General features: G+C 38.8%; 1 protein-coding gene across 1 annotated transcript in view; it reads right to left on the reverse strand.

Annotated features, from left to right (window-relative positions):
- Positions 1 to 24,890, reverse strand: part of SGCD (sarcoglycan delta) — a 350,996-nt gene that overhangs the window by 176,120 nt on the left and 149,986 nt on the right. The window contains exon 2 of the mRNA XM_004428603.2: positions 24,070 to 24,171. Coding sequence (XP_004428660.2) covers positions 24,070 to 24,171 — 102 coding nt within the window. The remainder of the gene's footprint in view (positions 1 to 24,069; positions 24,172 to 24,890) is intronic.

The raw sequence follows: 24,890 nt of genomic DNA on the forward strand, positions 1-24,890 counted from the left end.
TATCTTTGTGTCCCCCGGATGTGACAGACATCAACTATGATAAGGATCACTTGAGCACTTACTACGTGTCTAGCACTTGGCTCAGCCTCTCACTTTTATTATCCCATTTAAGCCTCCCAACAAACTCATGTGTTAGGTATTATTATTATTATCTCTAGTTGGCAGAGAAGGATATTGCTGCTCAAAGAGAGTTAGTAACTTGCCCAAGGTAAAGATGCCCAAATGGTAAATGGATTAGACCCAGAACTGTCTGTCCCAGAGCACATGTCCTCCAAAACAATGCCATATTGTCCAAAGTCTCCAGACTAGAACTGTAATTCAAGAGTCCTGTTTTACTGACTTCTTTTATGAGAAACACCTGAAGTCACATGATACTTAAAACTGAGCAGCATTTACCAAGCATCTGTTGAATGGATGAATGGATTCTCTTACATTCTTTCTACATCTAGATCAGTGGTTGTCAACGGGGGCATTTGGCATAGGTTTTCTAATTGTCATGACTGGTGTATATGTAGGGTGCTACTTGCATCTACTGGGTAAAGGCCAGTGATCCTACAGTGCACAGGACAGCCTCTCACAATAAAGAATTTTCCAGTCCAAAATGTCAATAGTACTGAGGTTGATAAACCCTGGTGCAGACGAAGCCAGTCAGGGCTCCTGCGGATATCACAAAAGCAGCTTGTGCCTGGAGAAGTTTCTTGGAATCAGAATCTCCTTTGGTTTCTAGATCCATGAGCTGGCCTTGCCTTCAACTGGATTTCAGTCTTTTGTCTACACCTTGGATACCTGACTCTATTTTCCTGAATTTACATACTTAAGTTACATGGTCTGCAGGTTCTAATCTCAAAAGACTGAGGACTAGTGCACGGCTCTCCTGTTTTTGGAATTCTTGCTTTGTAGTTGCCCTTGATTTGCTGTGGTGCTCTGGACAATTCTTTATTTTGAGCCAGTGTGCTGCAGGGCAGCCAAGCAGAGGTCATGAGGTTGGTTATTATTAAGGGGAGACAGCACAGACGAGAGGGTAAGGCTTGCTTTAAATGCAGAGTGCCTAAGTGGAAATGTTGGTTATGTAGCTTATTAGCTTTAAGACAAGTTATTCCATCTCTCTGAGGCTCATTTTACTGTTTTCTTACCTGTAATACAGGGATAATAATAGTACCTACTTCACTAGGTTGCTTGGAGCATTACATGAATTAATATGTGTAATGCATATTACCTGACAGTATATGAAGGAGTGTTTAACTTAATTTTTTCAGAAAGCTGGTTGCATTCATATAAGCTGGTTCCAGAAAGTCAGGTTGCACTCATATAATGCAGATAAATCATTCTGATAAATTCTTGCATTTAGATGTAGAATTCACAGGTGACTATATTTAACACCTCCAGTGCAAACTAAACTACTTTGAAAGGCAGGATAGTTATTGTAAATAGGTGAAATGGTTGGATTAAAGCAAAAAGGAGTGGCAGGGGCTGTGTCAATCTGCGGAATGGTGTACCTTGCCCAAAGACATTAAAAAATTAACATCCTCAGCTCCCTCTCAAAACAAACACACACACACACTTACACGTGTATGTGTGCATACGTGCATACACACACAACTTCTTCAAATTAGACCTGTTGTCTTACAATTTGTGAACTCCTCCCCAGAGTTCTAATAACTTTTAGTCTATAAAGGCAACCTCTTTTTCATATAAGCTACCTGCAGTCGCTTGCCCAAGGTAAAGATGCTCCAACTCTAAGTGGATTAGACCTAGCGTAGTCTGACCCACAGAGTGTCATAAACAAACATCTACAAAGCCAAATATAACTGAAGTCATCTTTCCAAATACAGATGTAATTCTCTGACCAGCTTAGTACACAGTGAGTTCTCTCCCTTCCAACACCAACTATTTAGCAATCAACCCTGGAACTTCTGTTAGCATCCTTTAACATGGCTTGTATTTAATGTTTTAAATATTTTGGGGGGAGGGGGAGAATGTACGCTTTATATCACCAGTTCTGCTACAAGTTTATTGGGGAGGGGAGGGAGTGCTTGCACATAGTAGGCATGCAAATAAACTTGGTTTTTTTCTAACTTTGCCATTAATAATCTGTCCACTGTTTTGATCAACCCATCTTGCAATACATTGTATTTTTTAGGTTCACTAGCCTTTGAAACCTTTGCCATTTCAATAAAGGCAAACGTTTGCACTCATAATTAAAATCCATTACTTAACCAGTATATAATGAATATTCAACAGATGCCTAGCATAATGCTAGTCACTTTTCAAAGAATAAAATATAAAGTTATATGGCGTTATCTTAGCCCTCAGAAATAGCATGATATTGTAGAAAGAGATGAAACTCTATGAATAGCTCTGGTTTCAATTTCTGGTTTCCTTATTTGCCAACTGTCTGACCTTTTGGTGAGTTATTTAACTTCTCTAAGGCTTCATTTCCTTGTATGTAAAATGTGTATGTCACAATTTTTACTTTATAGGATTGCTATAAAGGAGACGATTAAATAGCATATGCAAGGTCAGCCTAGTTCCCGACACACTTTAGGGGCTCCATAAATGTTAGACTCATTTCCCTTTCCTGCCTATGAAGCTTCCCTCCACTGCCCTCCACCCAGGCTAAGGACTTAATTTATCATTTCAGCAAGATGAACACACTTCTTTAAAAAGGTATTCCAACAGAAATCCAAGGAGTATAATTGATTCCTCACTTTCTCTTCCCTTCCCTGCTCCCGGTGGTTATCTCAGCAGTTCTACTCCACTGTACCTCCAAAATACTTCTCATGTCTCTCAACTCTCCATTTTCTCTGTCACCATCCCATTCGGAGTTGCCATCATCTCCCACTTGAACCACTAAGCAGATCCCCTCCTGATCTCCCTGCTCCCACTGTTGTTCCCTCCTTTGGTTCATTTTTTTTACACATCAGTCTCAAAAACAATATACCTCCTTTCCCAGCTGAAAATCCTTCCCTGACTTCCTAGCTCATTTAGGATAAAACCCCAGGCCATCAACATTACCTACACAGCCCTGCTTGTAGTTGTACAACTTGCTCAACTGGCTGTACTTGCGAACAACACATGTAGTAGTCAGCTTGTACAACTCTTTCCTTTCCTTACTCCTCCAAGTGTATTAGCCTTCTCCCTACTCCTTGAGAATATCAAGCTTTTTTGCCTTTGAGTCTTTGCATTCACATTCCTTTGATTTGAAACATCCTCCTCCCTGCTCTAGCCATGACTAGCTTCTTTGGGTCTCAGAAATACCCTCTAAAACAACAATGTCTATATTAGACTCCTCTGTAATCTGTCACCATCTCATCACACTTTGTCTTCTTCACAGCTTTTAGAACAATTGATACTTAACTTGTTTTTTGTTGTTTATCTCCTCCACTAGATTATCAACTCCATGGAAGCAGGAAAATGCTTATCTTTTGAAAAACTGTATCCTCAGCTCATAGTCTGCTGCCCAGCACCCAGGGGGTGCTTAATACATCTTTCTGGAAAAAAGTGAACAAATGACTGCCATCAAAATTATGCATGACCAACATGTTGAGAGCAAAGAAATTGGGTGAATACCACACCTCTGCACTACTGCTTCTACCGTGGAGAACATGGCCCATCAGGATTTGATCAGCACTTTGGTATGTGATGAGACAAAGGAGGAAACTAGGATGCAAAGTAAGGATCAATAAATACTCGTTAAATTAATCACAACTTTAAGGTCCACCAACGCATAGAAGCATTTAAGGTCTGGGATTCTCATGTAAACATTCAGGGAGGAATAGGAGTTAAATGTCTATTTAAACGATGTGGCTTAGCTAGAGTTATACATGCAAAATGGAAGCCATCTCTTGGAAGACATCCAAGTACTGCCACAGAGGTACGTATGGAGAAAAAACAAAACAAAACCAAAACCATCTGGTATACCAGTTACCTCCCTGAGAGGGAAAGTTGTAATTCTTACCTCTCTCTTAAATAACTTGCTATTAAATACAGAGAGAAATCATAAACAAAATAAATAATAATGCCGTTTGAGTACCTAGCATGCACTAGGGTCTGTGCTAAGTGCTTTACATTACATTACTTCTATCTTATATCTAGCCGTACCAAGTTTGGCATAATGAGACAATATGACATTATGGTCAAGAATATGGACTTTGGAGTCAGGGAGTCTAGGGTTAAAATCCTAACTGCCTATAAAGCTTTGGACAAATTAAAAACCTCTCAGAACCTGTTTCCTTCCCTAAAGACAGAATTGGCAATCATTCAGATTTTGAAGGGGTGCTGTATATGTAAGAGAAAATGTATTATTCACTTAATGTTCTGCGTGGTGCTTTTAATGTTCTCGACTCCATGAACTCATATTCACATTTTACCACTGAAGAAAATGCAGCTTTGACAGGTTCAGCAATTTGTCTGAGACCTATGTGGTCCCAAAGACTGTGATTTTTCCAATACACCTTGTTTCCCTTCAGATGAAATCTATCTTTTAAAATGGGTCAGAGCTGCAACTCATATAAACAGGCAGACCCAAGTGTGCTAAGTCCAGCAGGCACACTTTCCTTTCTCCTACAGCTCTCAGAAGCACCATGCAACACAAGGGTCAGACACAGATATGGGCAGAGTAAGTGGTGTCTTCTTTACCAAGATTCTTCTTTACATGATTTTACTAGGACCACATGGCACCGTCTGTCAGCGTCTCCCCAGAGGCTCTACCAAAGGGTCAAAAAATACTATTTTGATTCTTGAGTCCTCTATAGTCCTTTGTCATAATGCACACATCCATTGAGTTTAATACGTGAAACTGTTAGCTGTTATCTACAGCTTGATTGGAATTAAATTCCAATTAGGAATTACTTAGAAAAGAATTAAGAATGGAACAGAGAAATCGGAAAAAATGAAGGCATAGTGTGAAACTTGCAAAATTGGGCTAGGGCAAGACATCACAGTAGAGGGCGTGCCTCTCTCCCCAAATCCCTTCCTTTCCTCCCCTTCCTCCATTCCTCCTCTCCTTACCTCTATCCATTGATTCAATAATAATTTTTTGAGCATCTGCTCTGTGCCAAAAAATGTCTCCAAATGCTTAACACAATGCTAAACAAACAGAAGTAGCTCAGCAATGTTTTTTTAAAGTGTTCCATAACAGTCAATGCCAGGTAAGAAGAAATGAAGGTGGCTTAATTCACATTAAGTCCACAAACCCTCACTAAGTGCCTGCTCTGTATGAGATCCTGGGAGCAAAGCAATCACAGAGCTCTGGGAATAGAGATGAGGGATTGAAATGGCAGCAAACTCATAGGCAGTACCTCCCGTCGATCATGAGAGGGAGGTCTCTAGATACAGGAAGTAAAAGTCACTCTGGCCCCTCATCCTCGAATACTCCAAGATCACAGAGTCAGCAAAGTAAGGTATCAAAAAAAGTCAACAGGGGCTGGCCCCGTGGCGTAGCAGTTAAGTGCGTGCGCTCTGCTGCTGGCGGCATGGGTTCGCATCCCGGGCGTGCACCGAGGCACCGCTTGTCAAGCCATGCTGTGGTGGCGTCCCATATAAAGTGAAGGAAGATAGGCACAGATGTTAGCCCAGGGCCAGTCTTCCTCAGCAAAAAGAGGAAGATTAGCATGGATGTTAGCTCAGGGCTGATCTTCCTCACAAAATAAAAAAAGTCAACAGACACAAAAATGAATATATTCAATTCCAAATTTTCCAAAATTGGAAACAACATCTTTTCATTGAAGTCTTTCTCATCTGCTCTTCAAGTATTTGCTTTCTTCCTTACAAAAATAAAGTGAATTGCTCCAAATGACATCCCCATAGCATCCAGTGGTATCAACCTCAGCCAACCACTTAGCTTACCTTACTCAAAGGCAGTTTTTACCAAATGTATTATTCTAAAGACCCTGGGGCTCTGAGAAAGCCAAGAGAGGTTTATTAACCAAGATTCCTTCCGAAAGCGTACCAGAACAGCCCATAGAAACTCAGCAGCAAGGAAATGTACATCATCTCTCCTTTAGTTAACTCTTATAGGAAGAAAAGTCAGTGTGCTTCTCTGGGCCTTCTGTGGTAAGATGGCAAGGAAAGTCACGAAAAGGCACGAAAGCAGAAACATCTCTCTTCTAGCCACCGGGCTCCTTGTTTTTCTTCCCATTCACTTGGGCATCCTGAGTGGGTGTAAACATTTTCTTCCTTCCATCATGGTGTCAAGAACTTCATATACAGGATAGGGTAGGACTTGTTAAGGCAACACTCCTAACAACTTTACCCTGAAAGTCAGCCAATCACAGGAAATATTTAGGAGGATATTAAGAATAAGGTTTCAACCAGGCATCAAGATATAATTGATGTGAAATTTGAAAGTAAGATATCACATCAAAATATGCAGAATTGACAGAGGAAACATCCAAGACATACTCATTGTTTTTTAAGAAGATGCAAGGGTCAAGGATGTGGAGGAGAGGGGATTTGTGAATACATATTTTTGGAGGGTGGCTGCTAGTTTCTAATCTCAAGCCCAATGAGAAGAGGCTTCAATGAATCCACTCTGAGATATTGACATGTGTCCCCTATCACCAAAGTCATCATAGAGTTCCTACCAGGGAATCTCGCGGGTACTGGAGGCAGCAGAGGGCTAATTCAGAAAGAGTGTGTGCTCTCAGTGTTTGTCTGAGGGAAGGGATGTATGACTGTTTGTCACAAAACAGAGGTGGGCCAAGTGGGAGAGAGACTTGTCCTACAGACATCAGAAGTCCAGCCAATGGGGACTTCCTGTGAGGCAGGAAGTATTTGTGTGGAACAGAAGGAGGGATGAAGTACCCTGTCCAGGAATGGAATGCTTCACTTGCTTTTTCCATAGGAATTGTAGGAGATGGGCTAGGAATCTCCAAAGAATCCATAAAATGCTTCATGAGGGAGGAAATCAGCTTAACCATCTACCAGTTCCAGAGGGCACAAAGTCACCAACCAAGTAACAACTGTCCCATCATCTACCACCACCACCCCACCTCTGTAGAATCTTAAATCAGGAGAAGATGAGAATAGAGACAGCTGAAATGAACCCTACCCCTACTCTCAAAGGTAGGGAGTCACCAACTAAAGGCTGTATCTAAGGAAAAGAAACAAACACTTAACTTTAAATGAGGTTTGAAGTATTGATAAATATCTTGGATGAGACACTTAATATTTCTGAACTGAGCCTGCATTTTGTCCCTTAAAGTACCACCACACTGTTTACAAATTTTAAGTGGGCAGAAAATCCTCTAGGAACTGCCCAATTTTTCACGGGGGAGATAGAGGAGAAGACCACTCCCAACTCAAATTTCAAAGAATAGCGAAGACAAAAATAAAGTTATATTTTAATTATATTAGGAGTTGTGTTTATTTAACATACCAATTACATATTTATTCAACAAATATTTGTTGAGTGCCAAGCTCTGCGATAGTCAAATGAATACAATGGTGATTAAGTCCTACAACAGGACTCCTGCCTGAAAAGACCTCATTGTGCAGTGGGATAGAATGGGGGCTGCCTTGATATAATATGTTCTCCAAAGTAGATCGATACTGAGATAGAAAACATATGCTTTGGGGTAGTTCATACCTGGATTTGAATTCCAACTGCTCCATATACCGGCTGCAGAAAATTATCTAATTATTTTGTACTTTAGTTCTCCTCACTTATAAAATGGAGATAATATAAGACCGCCAAGAAGATTTAACGAAAATGTATAGAGAGCACATAGTATACTTCTTGACACATAAGATCTCAAAAAGTAGTAGGGGACATTACTGACAAGATAGCGATATGGCTTGTACTCCTTGAGAAGCAAATAGACAAAATAAATGGATATTGCAGTTAAATAGCCCCATTACAAAAGTTAAAATGAAAGATTTAACAGAAAGTGTTAATTCTTCCTAAATAACTTATGTCTCACTACTCTTCTTATACTCTATAAAAATTCCTACTCAACTGATTGTAGTGTTTTGATTTCCTGAACTTTTACTGTATAAATGATCAGTATATATATATATATATATGTATATATATATATACTGATCCATATAATTATATGAGCCTAGATCCATATAATATAGGACTTAATTGTCTCATTTCCTATGTTTTAATTATCTACTTGCACAAAGTCTTATCTCCCAAATTATATTGTAAGAGCTCACAGAAGATGGCAGGCAATAATATTTTGGAATATTTCCTAGAATGTTTTAGATCTTCAACAAATATAGGCAGAATTGAATAGAAAGGACTTAAGTTTTAAAATTTGTCAACCTGTAAAAATGTAGGCTATTCTGAGCTCCCACTGTAAGCACAAACACAAACATGGTAGTCTTTGTAATCTCTTCTTAAACTAGGAACAACTCTCATGGTCAAAGCAGAAACACTTCTTGATACCTGCAAATCACCCTCTAACTGATGAGAAACTTGTTTTGGCCTTGAAGTGAGTTCTACATATTACAAAGACAGGCCGGCAAAGAGTAAACTTTCTCCAACAATTCTTCAAGTTAAATTTCAACATGGAATCTCATTGAGTTTGCTGATGGCATTTCGAAAAGAATTTCATTAAATGTTGCTAACATGTCATAAGCTTCTTTAAATGGAAGGGTAATGGCTCATAACATTTGTAAGCTTTTTAATTTCATGGAATATGAGCAGCATAATCAGGACCTATTAAAGTCAATCAACTGTGCCAAGTGGGGCTACCTACCTTTGCTTTTGTTTCTATTTTCCTTGTGGGTGCACCCCGTGAACCAAGAGGCAACAGCCCCAGTATCATTCTTTAAAGTTAACACTGGGGTGTGATATTCTGAACAACCTCTGGTGAAACCATCACAGCAACATTTGCATGTGTGGTTGAATACACACCTCTTGGGAAATGGCTTTTGGCTTCTGGAAAAGAGAGATTTCCCTTTCCATTTTCTTCAGCTCAGAAGGTGCAATTTGGGTAGGATTCAAAATCAGTCATCTGACCAATGTTACTGGAATTAATAAACAGAAATGCACATAAGGAACCTTATTTATATTTTCAATGACACAGAGGTGTCCAAACTACCAATCCTTCAAGACTGGTCTCAGGGTTTTCTTCTACCATGAAGGCTCTAATTATAACAGTGGCCGTTTATAGGGGCTAAGTGCCAGGCACTGTTCTAGGTACTCTGTATATGTTTTCTCATTTAACTTTCAAAACAACTCCATGATACTATCCATTGCCCCATATTACGGATAGAGAAACTAAAGTGTTGAGATGTCAAGTAATACAGCCCAAGTTACAAATTAGCAGAGCCAAGCTTCAAAGTCAGTGTTAGTCTAACTCTAAATCATGTGTACTTTCCTACTACGCTATCTTATCTTCACAATCATCCTGTTACAAGTCTTCCCATGGGAATGCAGATATCCAGAGAGAGCACTTACACGTGGGAACTAGAGGGGACCAGGTAGGGTGATAATCCAGGATGGCGGAAGGCTATAGAGTCAAACGAGGAGAAGTCACCCCACAGTCAAGGGAGAAAGTATACAACTAAGTTGGAGAAGGAGAACTGAAAGTAAGGAACCAGTTTATGCCAAGGCCACAAGCGGAGGGATGATTTAGAAGTGAGGAAGGCTGCGAACAAGTTAGGAAATGGAGTAGAGGGTGAGCTGGGGCAAGTAGTGTGAGACTAAGACTGTGAACACATGGAAAGGTTAGTTACACTATGATTGTGAACACACGAAAAAGTTAGAGTTCCACTTTTGTGCACTGCTGGCTGTATAGTGTGGGGCACATCTGATAGCTCGATGGAGGTAGGTAGGACCAGACAAGTTCATCATACAAATCTTCAATGCAAAAAAAAAAACAGAATGACAGGCACATAGATAGTGTCTGCATTTAATTACAAATTATACAAGTGATCAGGAAAAGATTCAGTTATTTCCTAGGTTTCCATTGATGACTACTGGACCAAGAAAATATACAAATTAATAGTGTTACACTGATTGACATGCACACTTAGCATAATACTTGAATGAGATGGAAGAAGAGTATTCATCTTAAAAGGGTAAGAACATTTTATTCAAGGACACTTACTGTATTGGGGGGGTACTTTTTACCCATACTGCAAATATGTCAGTTTCGGTTGATAAGAAATGAAGGAACAGGTCAAGGAATGAGAATGGTAGTGGGATCTTGTACTTACTATATCAGGAGAAGTTGAACTGAGAATGAAGATGACAGAATCCTTTCTTCAAAGGGATTCCCAGAGGTAATTAAGCCCTAATGCCCCAAGGCATCCATTATATATGATGAATTAACTTCTCTTATATGAATCTAGGATGGTACTAGATATTTGGAGAATTGGAAGAAATGAGAAAATAATCACTCACATTTTTTGTGCTCCTATAATTTCAGATAAGGAATCAGAGTTAAGAAAGGCCAGATCTTTGGAAATTTGGAATTTCTATAGGTTTTTATAACTTTATATTTGTTTAATTTTGATGGGCTCAGAATGAGAAACCAGTAACTTGTATTCTGAGGTTCTGGACAAAATCCTATTTATAGAACCTAAGATCTCTAGAATATTGTGGCCTTCTTCCTGAGTCAGACTTAATTAGCACGTGGATCCTTGATTATTTCCAAATACATCCTGTAATACAATTCTAACAGAAGGCTATGTGCCTAGAGAGAAGTAACGGTATAGTGGGAGATAGTACAATTTAGGAAATCTGTGGTTTGAATGGAAAAAAAATGGCCTCCATAGGAAGCTGTGACTGCATGAGGGAAAACTACAGGACAGAGGCCATCTGAAGGGGTGTAGGGAATGACCGGAGAAACAGCATTGGCAGAGAAAGGAAATAAGATGCTATCCTCTTCGTGAAACTGGCAAGGGTCCTGCATGCTTCCTTGGGTTGCAGGGAAAGTAAGCTGGGCCGATAGCACAGGCCAACATCTAACTACTGTCTACTAATCCCAAGATAACATAGCATTCCAGTAAAGAACACAAGTGTTAGAGTCAACATGGGTTGGCATATTAGATATGTTCTTCCTAAACCTTTCGAAGCCTTTGACTGCTCACCTCTAAACAGAAGATCAAAATGATAGGTCCTTCCTACGGTTACTATAAGGAATAAATGAGATAATTTTACATTAGAACTGCGGCTGTTAGCTATGACAGCATGAGGGCCTGATCACACATTATTTAGACTCAAATCCAGCAAACATTTAGGAGCTATTAATATGGGCTGGGCTCTCCACAAGATGCTTTAGCACTTATGAGTGCACTTAGTCTCCGCAACAGCAAATCTTTTAATATGTGTTAAAGTTATAGATATTCAATACTAAAACAGAACAGCAAAAACCCTGCAGTCACTTAGTACACCTTAGAATTTTGTAACCATTCCCCATTTCCTGGTAGCAATTTGTTAGCTATCTCAAGAACAGAATGGTGCAGGCGTTTGCCTAGAGTTTTTATTCCTCTGCTGGGCCTAGCCTCAGTGACTCTTCTGGCCATTAAGTTTACTGTACAAGGTTATACATATAAAGCCATGGATACTACACTTTGTGGTGATGTAAGGGCTTTTCAAGGGTAATTTTTAAAATAGATGCACTTTTTTACCATATGGGCCAACTTTAAAAATCAAAACCATGTAACTTGACCATATAATCAACACTGCTGGATTCCATAGGATCATAAGTCCTGTAACAAGCTGTGGTGCGAGGAACCCTGATAGACAGAGTTCCCACTACCTTCACCCCCTGCGAGGGGGCAACTGTTCCCCACAAGCCACGACTGTGTTGGCGTTGGCCATTTTTTTATATTAACTCTGTTGTAGTCTTGTCAAATCATGTCTTCTTTTCATTAAACTTCCTCCTGTACCTCCCAAACCAGAGTGCTGCTAAGACGTGAAGAAAGATACTCTTAGTGATATAGTGATCTCTTTGTGGCAGCAATAGAAAGCATGGGAGTGAATTCTACACCCCAGAAAACTCGCATAATAAGACGAGTCACAAAATTATTGACAATGCTAAGAGATAAACTAAAACCTTGGTTTGTTAGCAACTGAAGTCAGAAACAAACATGGGAACTAAATATCCATCCAATGATATGAATACTCACGCATTTCTCAACTATTAATGAGCTGCTGCTACCTAAGATAATTCATCTTTCCATAACATCCCTCTCGTATTTTTTAGCATAACTTCCTGAGACTTAACTAAGGACTAAAACCAATCTACACAGCTCGGTAGTGGCAAACTGCAATTATCGTACCATCTGTATCTGTCTATGACAGTAGAGAGGTGCCACTTTTTATTGCCATGACTCTGATGTTACAAAATGGAAGCTGAGAGAGAAATCTACCTTGTTGCACTAAGCAAAGGAACAAACAAGGTGGTTTGTTTGTCTCATTCTTTCAACGTGTCAATTTTTATTACAGTTTACTTCTCCCTCTTCTCCCTTGAAAATGCAACAAGTACATCTGGAAAATATTTATCAGTCTTAAAAGCCTCATTTACTTTGTGGACCATTGGGTATTTGCCTAGAGGCAGAATCATTGCTGATAAAAACAGAATCCTGCATGGAAATGGAAAGTCCTACACTCGTAATTTAGGCAACTGTCATTTAAAACATCACTGGTGGTAATTTACAGAGCACTGAATCAAAAGGTTATGCTCAGCTGCTGATGGAGATCACAAAATCAAAGTAAGCCTAGGTATCTGCTTATAATTTCATAGGGTGAAGAAGTGTTTTTTCAGCCTCTGAAATTACCTCTCCTGAAAAATTATCAGTGCTTTTGACAATGAACAAGTTTTTTAAAATTAAGACTAATAGTACAACACACCCAAAGCAATTATATAAAGCACTGGGTGCGATAAGAGTTGCCAGGAGATGAGGATGCTTTGATTGAAGCATTGAGAAAATAATTTTTTAAAGTGACATTTTTTGCCAACCCTTTAGGAGTGAAGAACAACAAAACTTTTAAGAATGTATTAAAACATCCTTCTTCCTTAAAGCTAGTTTCTCTCTCCATTATTCTCCCCACGTACTCAGCAGGTAGTATCGGCTGTGAGGTCCCACCTAACCAAAGTAGGACACTTCCTACCATTAAAGGAACATAAACCAGACCACAATAGATTCTGGTGTGCACTTTTCACTCTTAAATGTTATTTACAAAATAAGCAAGAAGCAGTCTTGCACCAAGTAGTCATTATAGGCGACTGGGATGTTCCTGAAACCAAAAGAGTTAGACGATGCTGATATGCCATAGTGATGATGAAGAGAAGCTCAAAGATATGAAGGGCTAGAAGTTTTGTTCTCTTAAACTTTCCTGCCTGTAACATATAGCTCCCCACTTGGGCACTTTCATTAGCCTGTGGATGGCATGAATCAAGGCTCAGTGCAGAGAAAAACAGCAAAGGAGAGCAAGATGGGTTTCTAGGACCTTTGGTACCACTTCTATTTCTTCCACCTAGTCTGTCCCACTCCCCCATGGCCTCACGCCTTACAGTTACTCATGCCATGCTCTCCATAATCGAATACTTAGTATGCCACTGATATAGATAATTAATCCATCTATAAGCTCCTATGAAAGATAAATTTGTCTTTATTTCTCTGAGAGTCTCTTATAGAATCTTTGAGCCAGAAGGATCCTAAGAGAACATTCAATCATTAAAAAAAAACCAATTTGCTTTCTTTCCATGTGACAGGCACTGGTCTAGGAACTAGGGATACAGTGGTAAACAAAGCAAATAATAATATTAACAAATGTTAATAATAAAGTATTATATTGAAATTTTAAATAATGTTTTAGATTCAAGGTTTTGTTCTATAAACAGTAAAATTTACATAATAAATTTTATATAATTATGTAAAATAAATTAACTCTTAGAATCCTGTAACAAGTTTATGAGGTAGTGCTATTATTATGCTCATTTTACAGATGAGAAGAGTGAAGCAAAGAAAAAGTCAAGTAATTTGGGGGCCGGCCCGGTGGCGCAAGCTGTTAAGTGCATGCACTCCGCTGTGGCGGCCCGGGGTTCGCTGGTTTGGATCCCGGGCGCGCACCGACGCACTGCTTGTCAGGCCATGCTGTGGTGGCGTCCCATATAAAGTGGAGGAAGATGGGTACAGATGTTAGCCCAGGGCCAGTCTTCCTCAGCAAAAAGAGGATGATTGGCAGATGTTAGCTCTGGGCCAATCTTCCTCACAAAAAAAGAAAGAAAAGAAAAAGTCAAGTAATTTGCTCACGGTAACACAGCTAGTAAATGGCAGAGGCAGCATTTGAATCGAGGAAGCTGGGGCTCCAGAGCCTGCTCTTAAACATCACTTAGTAACTGCCTTTCTCTCTCCCTGCCATCAAGGAGATTACATAGTAATAGGGAGCAAACAGGAAGTATAATATACATGTGTACTATATAGATATGAATAAATATATCTAAGTAATTGATATGCTATAATATAATGAATAAAAATAAAGCTACCAGGTAAGGGTATATTTTCGATGGAGTGGTCAGGGAAGGTCTCCACGAGGAAGTGCCATCTGAGCAGAGGCCTAGATGAAGCAAGGCTAGGTTTTCATCCAGCCTGGTGGTTCTCATACTGTGGTGTGTGGTACCTCCCTAGGGCCTTGGCATCCTGTGGCGGGTGACAAGGCAGGCAGGGCAATAGGTGCAGCGCCCTATCTCCCACCCAAACCCAGCAGCTCAGCTTCCTTATGGTCCAGATTTTGGAGTTCCAAGTAAAATTTGACTTAAAAAAGATTCCATGGCTTTGAAAAAATGTAGAAAACCAGTGATCACATCCAACCTCTTCAGTTCACAGATAAACTGAGAGAGAAGAGGAATGACTTGCTCAAGGGCTCAGTGCTGATCAGCAGGACAATACGAAGAGAACTCAGATTCCCTAACATTGAGTCTAGTGTACTTTCTAGAACACCAAACTGCCAGCCTTAACTGTCCTCCCCGTCCAGGACATTGAATTAATCTCTAGAGGGTATAGACAGAAGGTTTTATCCAAGAGACTGTCTCTCTGTTTGGAAACTCCATAACCAAACTCTAACCTTAGCAAGAAAAACTACACAGATGCTCTGGCCTGTCTCCTATATTCTGTTAAACTGCCCCCCACCTCTGCCTCCCATTCTAATTTCTATTTTTCCCGATCTTAACCCATCACATCTTTTCTTACTATATTACGGCACATGTTTCTATAAGCTACTTCAAATCCTTTGTGGAAATGTGTATGTACATGGGAGGAAGGAGTATTTGCAGTAGGGGTTTTGACATGAATAAAAATTTCTGTGTTTTCAAATAAATGAAGTTCTACTGGTGGACCTTTGGACACCATGACATAACAGGCAACATGAATGAATTGGAGATCGCCTACCTGCCCAGTGGCCCTCAAACCATACAATTAGACATTCTCAGCCTCATGTGAAGTTTGGACCTACTTCTACCAAAACTCTGTCTGATACAGTCATAACTGAGATCTGACCAAAGCCTTCCATAACTCATATTTCCAGCAAGAACTACATTTAAGAAAAGCACACATCGTCAATTTCTCCCAATTTAAAGAAAGAGCAAAAATCCCTTCAGCCCATTTTAATTCTATGGTAACCAAAAGCCTTTGAATAACTATCTCTGTTTCCCGGATAAACAAACCAACCAACCACAGTAATGTGTCACTCTATTCACAGTTTGTGTGCCTGTTAAAAAAAAAAAAAGTAAGCAGTTGGTTCACGCTACTGTCCAAAATAGATTATAACACTTAAAAAGATAAATACATTTCGGGAATGACAATCAGCTTCACAGTACAGATGGGCTTATAGATGACCCTTCCAATTTTTAATAATCTCTAATTTATGTGTGAGCAAAGAAATGCAAAGATGCCTAATGCAGCCCTCTGACTTAGTACAAATCACTTTTATTTACTTGGGCAATACTTCATGGTCCAGTTAACTTCTTAATTAAAGACAGCAAGATGCTCATGTTCCATGCAAGTGGCATGGAAAATACTGTTTTGTGTGCAATATGTTCAGCTGGGAGTTGAAGCTGTTCTGCTTACTGAGGAGAAGCCACCACCATCATTTGGTTTCTAAACTAACCAGAGACACAGCTCTTCTCTTGCAACTAAATTGTCAGTAGAGCCTCTTCAGACAAAGCATGTGCTTGTCTGCCATCCCATGTGACTTCTGTTTTTTTTGCTCATTCAGAGCATGCCAAATCCAAATTTCCAACTGTCTACTCCCTGTCTGCCTCCTCCCTAGTCATGCTTTGTAGTGGTTTGAAGAATAAAGATAAAAAGGAGGTGTGTTCTAGGAGACTTAGGGTGGGGAACGGGTGTGGTAGGCCAGAGGCTCAGCCTCCAGAAGCTCTAAGACTGCTACCCCTGTTCATTGAGCTTGCATACAATTTCAAAACCCACAGGAGCCAGACCACTAGCAGAAAGTGGGGCAAGAAAGAAACAAAATGAGAAGAGAACAATGAGTCATGAGTGACTATGAATCTTAAGAAGTCAACCTAAAATCTGAAGTCCTGCATGATGAGATACATACATTCTCAATTCCATCAATCAAGGGCTGCACCCTCAAGGGACTTCAGGGACCCATAATATAAATGGCTTAAGCAGGTTGGGTATGAGACAATAGTGACAGGTAGACACTATGGCAAACTCGAGAACAAATGCCCATCTAAAGGAGGCAGCTGCTACTCAGCTCCAGTCATTAGGAATGTCAAATCTTTCTGCCAGATTTTCTGTTTTTCCCTAAGAATCAGAAAATATAGACTTTTTTAAAAATATGAAATCTTCAGATATTTAATTATTAGAAACAAATTCACATTAAAAGGAAAATACTGTGTGAGGCAAATAAACTATATCCGTGGGCTGGATTCAGTTTGTAATTTCTGTCATAAGCCTTCATATCACTAGCTTACTTAATGGTTTATAAGGTGGGTCACTTAAGTTACTTCATCTAACCCTCACGATAAATTTATGAAGTAAAGAATATCATCTCAGTGATTATATTAGTCATAATTAAGCTTAGTGTTGTTGCATTATCCACCGTTGTTTCCATTTTCCGTTTTTTAGTACTTTTGAATTCTCTCAGCGACTTAATATGCCTTCTAGTAAGTTAGTCCTCACGAGAGGGAAATGGCCATGCATAACTGAAGTTATCATACTGAACACAATGTCATGAGAAAATTAATTACCACATAAACAGTATGTTGATATGGAAGAATACAGCAATCCTGGATTTTTGTTCTGACTTTTGCTTGGTATAACTTGGGTAGGTCATACCTCCTTTCTGGGCCTTCGAGCCCCATCCATTAAATGAAGTGATTGGTCTAATAGAATTCTTAGGGGCCTTCAACTTCCAGCCTAAATATATCTTGGTAATTCAGGCTGGTGGAACAAATCCCAATTCACATCACTCTGAAATCTAAATGGAATTTAAAAAACTCATCCTTCCAAAAAACAGAAAGATGACAGATCCAAACGTAAAAATCCATGGTGAGGATGACCAGCTCAGAGTTTCAAGGAGAATACAGGAGTTTCTCAACTTCCATAAATATTGACAAACTTGGGTACCCTCAAACCCCATTTTATACGTACAACTCAGACTTTCATATGAATCAACACTTGGACTGGCTTTTGTAAAACACTGGCATGTGCATGTGTTCTAATCTTTAAATATTTTATTATTTTTTGCTTTTTTATATCATAAAATGAGTGGAAATGTCACTACTGGATCAAAGTGTATAAACATTTTAAGGTACTTGGCATATACTATAAAACTGTTTTTTCAGAAAGACTGAAAAAAGGAAAAAATAATAAAAAGAGAGACTGTGCCAGTAATCTATGAGCACCAGGGCTAGCAAAACTCTTTAAGCAGAAGAATGAGAAAAAAGTAAGTAGAACACTAGAGGAATGTAACTCATTAGAGAAAAATTTTAAACTAAAAGCTATTGAATATGAAATGGGTTTCCTTAGAGGGCGCTGAGTTTGTCATTAAGAAGCCATTCAAGAAGAGGATGAAAGACCATTTGGTTCAGAGGAAGTTCAAACATCAGATGAGATTTGGACTACACGATAATGATGTTGCCAGGGAAAACTGTCGTCGTCATCATCAGAAGAAGAAGAAGAAGAAGAAGAAGAATGGGGTGAGAGTAGGAGTTACCATTTCTGGAACACTCACTTTATGTCAAGTTCTGTACTAAGCACTTTACAAATACTATCTTACTTATTTACAACCACTCATGATGTAGGTATTAATATCATTTCAATTGTACAGGCAAGAAATCAAGGATTTGCCCAGTTAAGAAATTGCTCAATGATCATTATTCTATCAAATGGTAGCACCCAATGGTTGCCACCCAAGTCCAACAATACAGCATATGGGCTTAATCATGGTGCTACGCAGTCTCTTGGTACAGGCAACTTTTAAGAACCCCATTTAGATATGATTTCTTAATTCTATACACAGGTTTTGGCAGGTGAGAACATCTTAAAAGATGTGAGTTTTCATAGGATAAAAGAATTTAAAAGACATGTAAATACTCAAGCCTTAAAGAATAATTTTCTACTTTATTCTCTCAAAGTAAATTAATTTTTTGTATCCTTCTTCCAGCTTGTTCTCCACTCTCCTCTCCTGAACTTCTAAATTCAATATAGCAATAGACTAGGACCCCTATACTCACCCCAAGTGTAGTTTGAAATGAGTATGGAGATAAATTCACTGTGCAACTTTCCCATTGCTGTAGGCCTGGCACATAGTAGATGCTCAGTAAAAGCTAGTTTCCCTTCCTTTCTCACTTCACATGAAGTTATGCAAAAGCACCAGCTAGTTCCAGCATCATGGGGAGCAAAACAAGAAACCTCTCTGAAGAAGTAAGGATCTGCCACTTTATCCAAAATGATACTTTGTGATCAAAAGTCTTTTAGCATTTATTCATTCAGTCTATCTACTAGTAGCTCTTGCCAAAAATTTGTAGTTGTATTTAGCAATTAAAAAGATGCCTACCACACTGAAACTGGGATTTAAACATAGACTTTTTTGGCATTATATCCCTTAACTTTATAAATTTCTATGCTAGTGCATTCAAGTAGTATTTCTAGGGACATGCTGGTCTTTGGATGTGGTAGAATATTTAATTTAGTGCGTCCTTTTCAATCTATTTTCTGAGCAGCATGATACTTTACCACTTAGAAGCTATGCATCCATGTGGCTAAAGCTAGAAAGTCACAGGGCTTTCATTCAATTCCCAAATGGAGATTTTTATAGAGATGAACATTTTCTCATTAATTTATCTTCCAAAGTGATTGCTATCACACTAATCAATTTGTAGTGACTTTACCAGGGTTGCAACATTCAATAATGAAATCAGATACAGTATTGAACATTGTGTGGATGGCTTAACCAATCTCAATTCCTCTCAGATCAATGAAGCACAAACCAAATGAAGTCAAGTGTTGCTTCATTAGTTATCCCCACTTAGAGGGTCTGAGTAATCTTGTTCAATTGGACACTGATCTCTTTTCAATGGGAAAAAAAAACAGAAGGAGACACCTCATGAAACAGAAGCAGCTGTGATCTATGGAGAAATGATATTGCAGATAATTATTCTAAGAAGAGTCTTCCAGAGGTGGTCTATAAGCAATGGTCAGGTGCATCAGAAAAAACCAATAAGCTGAAGCTGCCAGAGTGGAGAATGGAAAGCTGCTACATGTGAGGTTATGGTTCAATAAGTATGGCAAATTCTATTAATTGCCTACCCAGCAGTCATACCCCCCACCTTCTTTGCTACCAGAACCCCAATTCTGTTCAGCTCTCAATTATCCCTGTGCTTGAGGGCAGGGGAGGCTCTACAGAATAAATCACCAGCTTCTAATTTTGTTTTGCTTTTTTGATCCAACATATCTGTTTTCACTCTTTGTGAAAATTCAAAGACAGACTAATTCTACCATTGTTGCCATGCTTAATACATTATTCTCTAATCCCTTCTCAGTGCTCTGATGGCATCAAAAGAGAAATATTAAAGGCCTACGCCCTGAGTCACTTCTAATATCTCTCCCCAGCCAAACCAAGACACAGCTCAATTGCAGGCAAAAAAAAAAAAAAAACAAAAAACTTCTTTAAATTAGATATGAAATAGATGGTTAAAAAAAAGATCTTGATAAAATGACAGACAATTTATTCTTAAAATTATTTAGATATGCAAATTGTATGATTTCATTTATATAAAGTTTCTAAGAAATGCAAAGTAATATATAGACAGAAAGCAGTTTAGTGGTTACTCCGGGACAGGGGCGGAGGAAGTAGGGTGGATGCGGTAGGATGGAGAGATTAAAAAGGGCATGGAGGGCCGCCCCGTGGCTTAGCGGTTAATTGCGCGCGCTCCGCTACTGGCGGCCCTGGTTCGGATCCCGGGCACGCACCGACATACCGCTTCTCCGGCCATGCTGAGGCAACATCCCACATACAGCAACTAGAAGGATGTGCAACTACAACATACAACTATCTACTGGGGCTTTGGGGGGAAAAAAAAAGGAGGAGGATTGGCAATAGATGTTAGCTCAGAGCCAGTCTTCCTCAGCAAAAAGAGGAGGACCGGCATGGATGTTAGCTCAAGGCTGATCTTCCTCACAAAAAAATAAAAATAAAAAGGGCATGGAGAAACTCTTAGGAATGACAGATATGGTCATTATCTTGATTGTGGTGATAGCTTCACATATATTACGTGAAAACTTATCAAATTTCACACTTTAAATATGTGTAATTTATTCTGTCAATTATACCTCAGAAAAGCTCTTAAACTTTTACATGTTATTTAAATATAGAAAATTTACTGTTAATATATTATTTGGAGGAAAAAAGGTATAGCAGAGTATGCAAAGTATGGTTTTGTTAAAAAAATATACTCATGGAAAATGCCTGAAAAAATAAGCTAAATTGTTAACAGTGCTTGCCCTTGCAAGATAGATTTAATGACACTTACATTTTTAATGATTCATTATTCAATTTCACAAATAATCTACTGAGCACATACTATGCACAAGACATAGCAATAGGGCTGGGAAATACTATATGATGTATGATGACAGTTACAAGATGGAAAAAACCAAGATGATCCTTTATATGTCGCTGTTGTGCCAAATGAGGAAAGTCTTTCTGAAATGGCAACACTTGAACTGAGACCAAGACACCCAGAAGGAGCCCTCCATGAAAAACATCTGGTAGAGAAGTTTATAGGCCTTAGTGCGGAGTTTGGATTTTATTCCAGGTGCAATCGGAGGTCAACAGAAAATCCTCTGCAGAGAGGTGGACAGACTTGACATTTTAGAAAGACTACTTTAGCTACAATTTGGATTAGGAGGCTAAGAGTGAAAGGCAGCAGAGAGAGAGGAGCCTATTGCAATGGTACAGGTGAGAGAGGATGGCGGCTTGAATAAGGGGTGGCATGTGATGGAGAAGAGCAGATGGATTTGCGGACGTGTTTCAGGTAGAGCTCACGTGACTGCTAGATTTTATTATATATGCATATCTGTATATATATGCAAGTCTAATAAAATTTTTTTTTCTTCAGTTAGAAGATATTTATTTTGTTTTCAGAAACATATAAGGCTAAAAAGCTTTATTTACTATTTATTTTTTGAGAAGAAAATGCTTTCTTCAGAACGATGGAAAAATAGTCCTAACACGCTGTTTTCTTTAAACGGTGATTTGAAAGCATTGAAATTAACTCACTGATTTTTCAATACTAAAATAAGTTTTTTGAGATTATCATTACTTTTTAAGCTTCAATCATGTGTGTCTTTGAGTTGGGATTAGATGACTGTTGATTTTCAGGTAGGCTGCTGACATATTTGCTAAAAGTTCAATTCCTGCATATGGGCCTAAGAGATTACCAGGAACGCCTTTTCAAGACTCATAAAACACATTTCTCAATTCTTTTATATGACTCTAATTCTAAACCAAGGAAACTTATTTCAGGATATTTTACTTAACACATATCAACTATTCTACACATGATCTTAAAATCTGCTCTCTTAGGGCCAGCCCGGTGGCGTAGTGGTTAACTACAGGCGTTCTGCTTCCGTCGTAGCCCGGGATTCGCAGGTTTGCAGGCCCAGATCCCAGATCCTGGGCGCGCACTCTTGCACCGCTTGTCAAGCCATGCTGTGGCGGCATCCCATATAAGGTAGAGGAAGGTAGGCATGGACGTTAGCCCAGGGCCAATCTTTCTCAGAAAAAAGAGGAGGATTGGCATCGGATTTAGCTCAGGCTCTTCTTCCTCACACACACACAAAAAAATCTGCTCTCTTGTACCACATGCAACCTAGCCAGAGCATTTATATATTTATGGAAGTACCACTAATATAGGTAAGAGGGGTTGGCAAACTACAGTCTAAAGCCTATTTTTGTGTGGCTCTTGAGATAAGAATGTGCTTTACATTTTTGAAGAGTTGTAAAAGAGAAAAAATAAAAGCCTAAAATATTTACTAACTGGGCTTTTACATAAAAAAAGCCAATAGCATTAGAGGAAAATGATCAGTTCAAACTAGTGAGTTAAATAAGTTTAATATAGATAAGATTATTAATCTAAAGTACAACTAATAACTCAAAATGATGGTTTAACTAACTAACTTGCCAGGTTGGGAGAAGTAAATACAGATCAAGAGCAATGCATATAACAGGTTGTTTCTTAAATGCTTGAAATCGACTGTCTCCATTCAGTCTCAGGCAGAATCACCACCCAACCCTCATTGTTATAGTTGCATCCCATTACTCCTTCTAGGATGCAGCTTCCTCAAGACAATGGATATGTTTACAATAGTCTTGGTACTTTAAGTGCCTAAGCCAGGATGCTATGAGTTCCAGTTAAATTTTATAGTCACCAACTGGGTAGCCAAACTAATTTGCTCTTTTTGATGATTAACGTCATGGCTCCCTCCGTTATACCAGGCATGTGAGGAAGTAAACTTATTGGCAATTCAGTAGTTGAGCCAGTTTAATACATTCAGTAGTTTAGTTAGCATTCAGATAAAATTACCCACTGCATCAAGGTGCTGAATTTCATTAATTACGCAAATCAATGCACACAACACAAATGATGCTTTGGGGAACTTGTGTGTTACTCTTTGCTTGCAGGTAGACACAGACCAATTCCAGGCAAAGCAAATGTATTAATAACCCCTTTTTAATCAGCAAATTCCACCACTCCACCAAAAAACAAAAATAAAAACCAAAGAAACAACGACCAGCCCAAAAAAACACTCAAAAACAAAAATTAATTTTGATAATATTGGTTAATAAAAGAAAATATCTAGCAATCACTATTACCATTACAGAAAAAAAAGGGACAGAGAGAGAGAAAGCTACGATAGGAGACTCTGGTTAACAGAAAAGCTTTAGAATTGGATTTTCTGAGTTGAAATCTTTGCTCTCTTACTTCATAAGTATATGGCTTTGGACATACTCTTCTCCAAGCCTCAATTCTCTAATCTGTAAAATGGAGGCAACAATAACCACCAGCCCAGTGGACCAATTAAATTAGATAATGATAGTGCACACAAAGCAGCCAGGTGCACGCAACAGAGCTCACACTCTAGGGTGATATTTAAAATACTATTTCAGAGCATAGTTGTTGATATATTGAATTGATTCTAACTGACCTTGGTTATATTGTCCAAATTCTTAATGAAAAACAAAATTCTAGTTCTTTAAGTTCTGTATTTGCCAAGATGGCCTTGAAGCTCTTGACAATTAAAAAATGATAGCACTATTTTCTTGCATTTGTATAATACTTAAGGCACATTCACATTTATTGTCTTGCCTTACTTGCAGCGTAATCTAGAAAGTTAGTTAGCAGAGGTTATTACCCTCTATTTGACAGGAATGGAAAGAGGCTCAGAGAGGTCACCTCTCTTGGTTACAGTACCACAGCGGTGATTACACCCGAGACTTCTGATGTGAACGCAGCTCACTACCTGCATTATCACCTCCGACCCCAACCCTCTATACTCAGCTGATGGCAAGACAAATTTCCCCAAATTTAGATTCCAGAAGAATAATAATTCCTTCTTCTCTCAGCAGAAACTTACTGGTCGGGACTGGATTTCTTTGGCGTAGAGAGGTTGCAAGAATTCTGAGTCTCCTTCTAGCTTTAGACCTTTTTCTGTGATTCTCAAGTTTCCCATTCCATCCTGAAAGAGAAGCACAGAGATAATATGAAAAATGCGATTAGCTAAAATTTCAAAATATCTCAGGTTTTCAAAAATGGAAACAAAGTCATTGCCTTTTTTTTTTTTTTTTCCCCTGAGAGAGTGGAATGAGAGGTGGTCCCAACAAATACACAAAATACTGGGAGGCATTGTTCAATGCAATTATGCATGTTACCCTTTTTGCCCACTTATTCTGAGAAAATTCTATTCCCAGCAATCTGTAATCCCCCTAGTCACTCACTAGCATAGATAAAGGAGGTCCTTTTTGCTAGGCAATGCAGAAAGAACTTAGGCATGAGGTGAGCAGGAAAAGAGAAAAGGATGATTCCCCAGGTTAAAGTGAAAGATCCGGTTTCCAAAACTCTATGCAGAAATTACAAACTGGCAGTCTGTTGGTCTAATCCAGCCTTTGACATGGCATGTTTGGCTCACAAAACATTTAAGGAGTCGAATTAGTTACTAACATTTTTACTAGTATTTTATTATGGAAACATTAAAATATGTACAAAAGTAGAAAGGATAAATAGCAAACACCTATGTGCCTATCATTCATGTTCAACAATTATCAATTTATGGCTGTTGTTATCTATTATACTCACCACACCCATCTCCTTTGTTTAAATAACCATAATACCATTACCGCACCAAAAAAAAAATTCATTCCTTAATATCATCAAATACTCAGTGTCAATATTTGAAAT

The sequence above is a fragment of the Ceratotherium simum genome, chromosome 4 (assembly GCF_057802395.1).
Source record: "Ceratotherium simum simum isolate JZ-2026a chromosome 4, ASM5780239v1, whole genome shotgun sequence".
Taxonomy (NCBI): domain Eukaryota; kingdom Metazoa; phylum Chordata; class Mammalia; order Perissodactyla; family Rhinocerotidae; genus Ceratotherium; species Ceratotherium simum.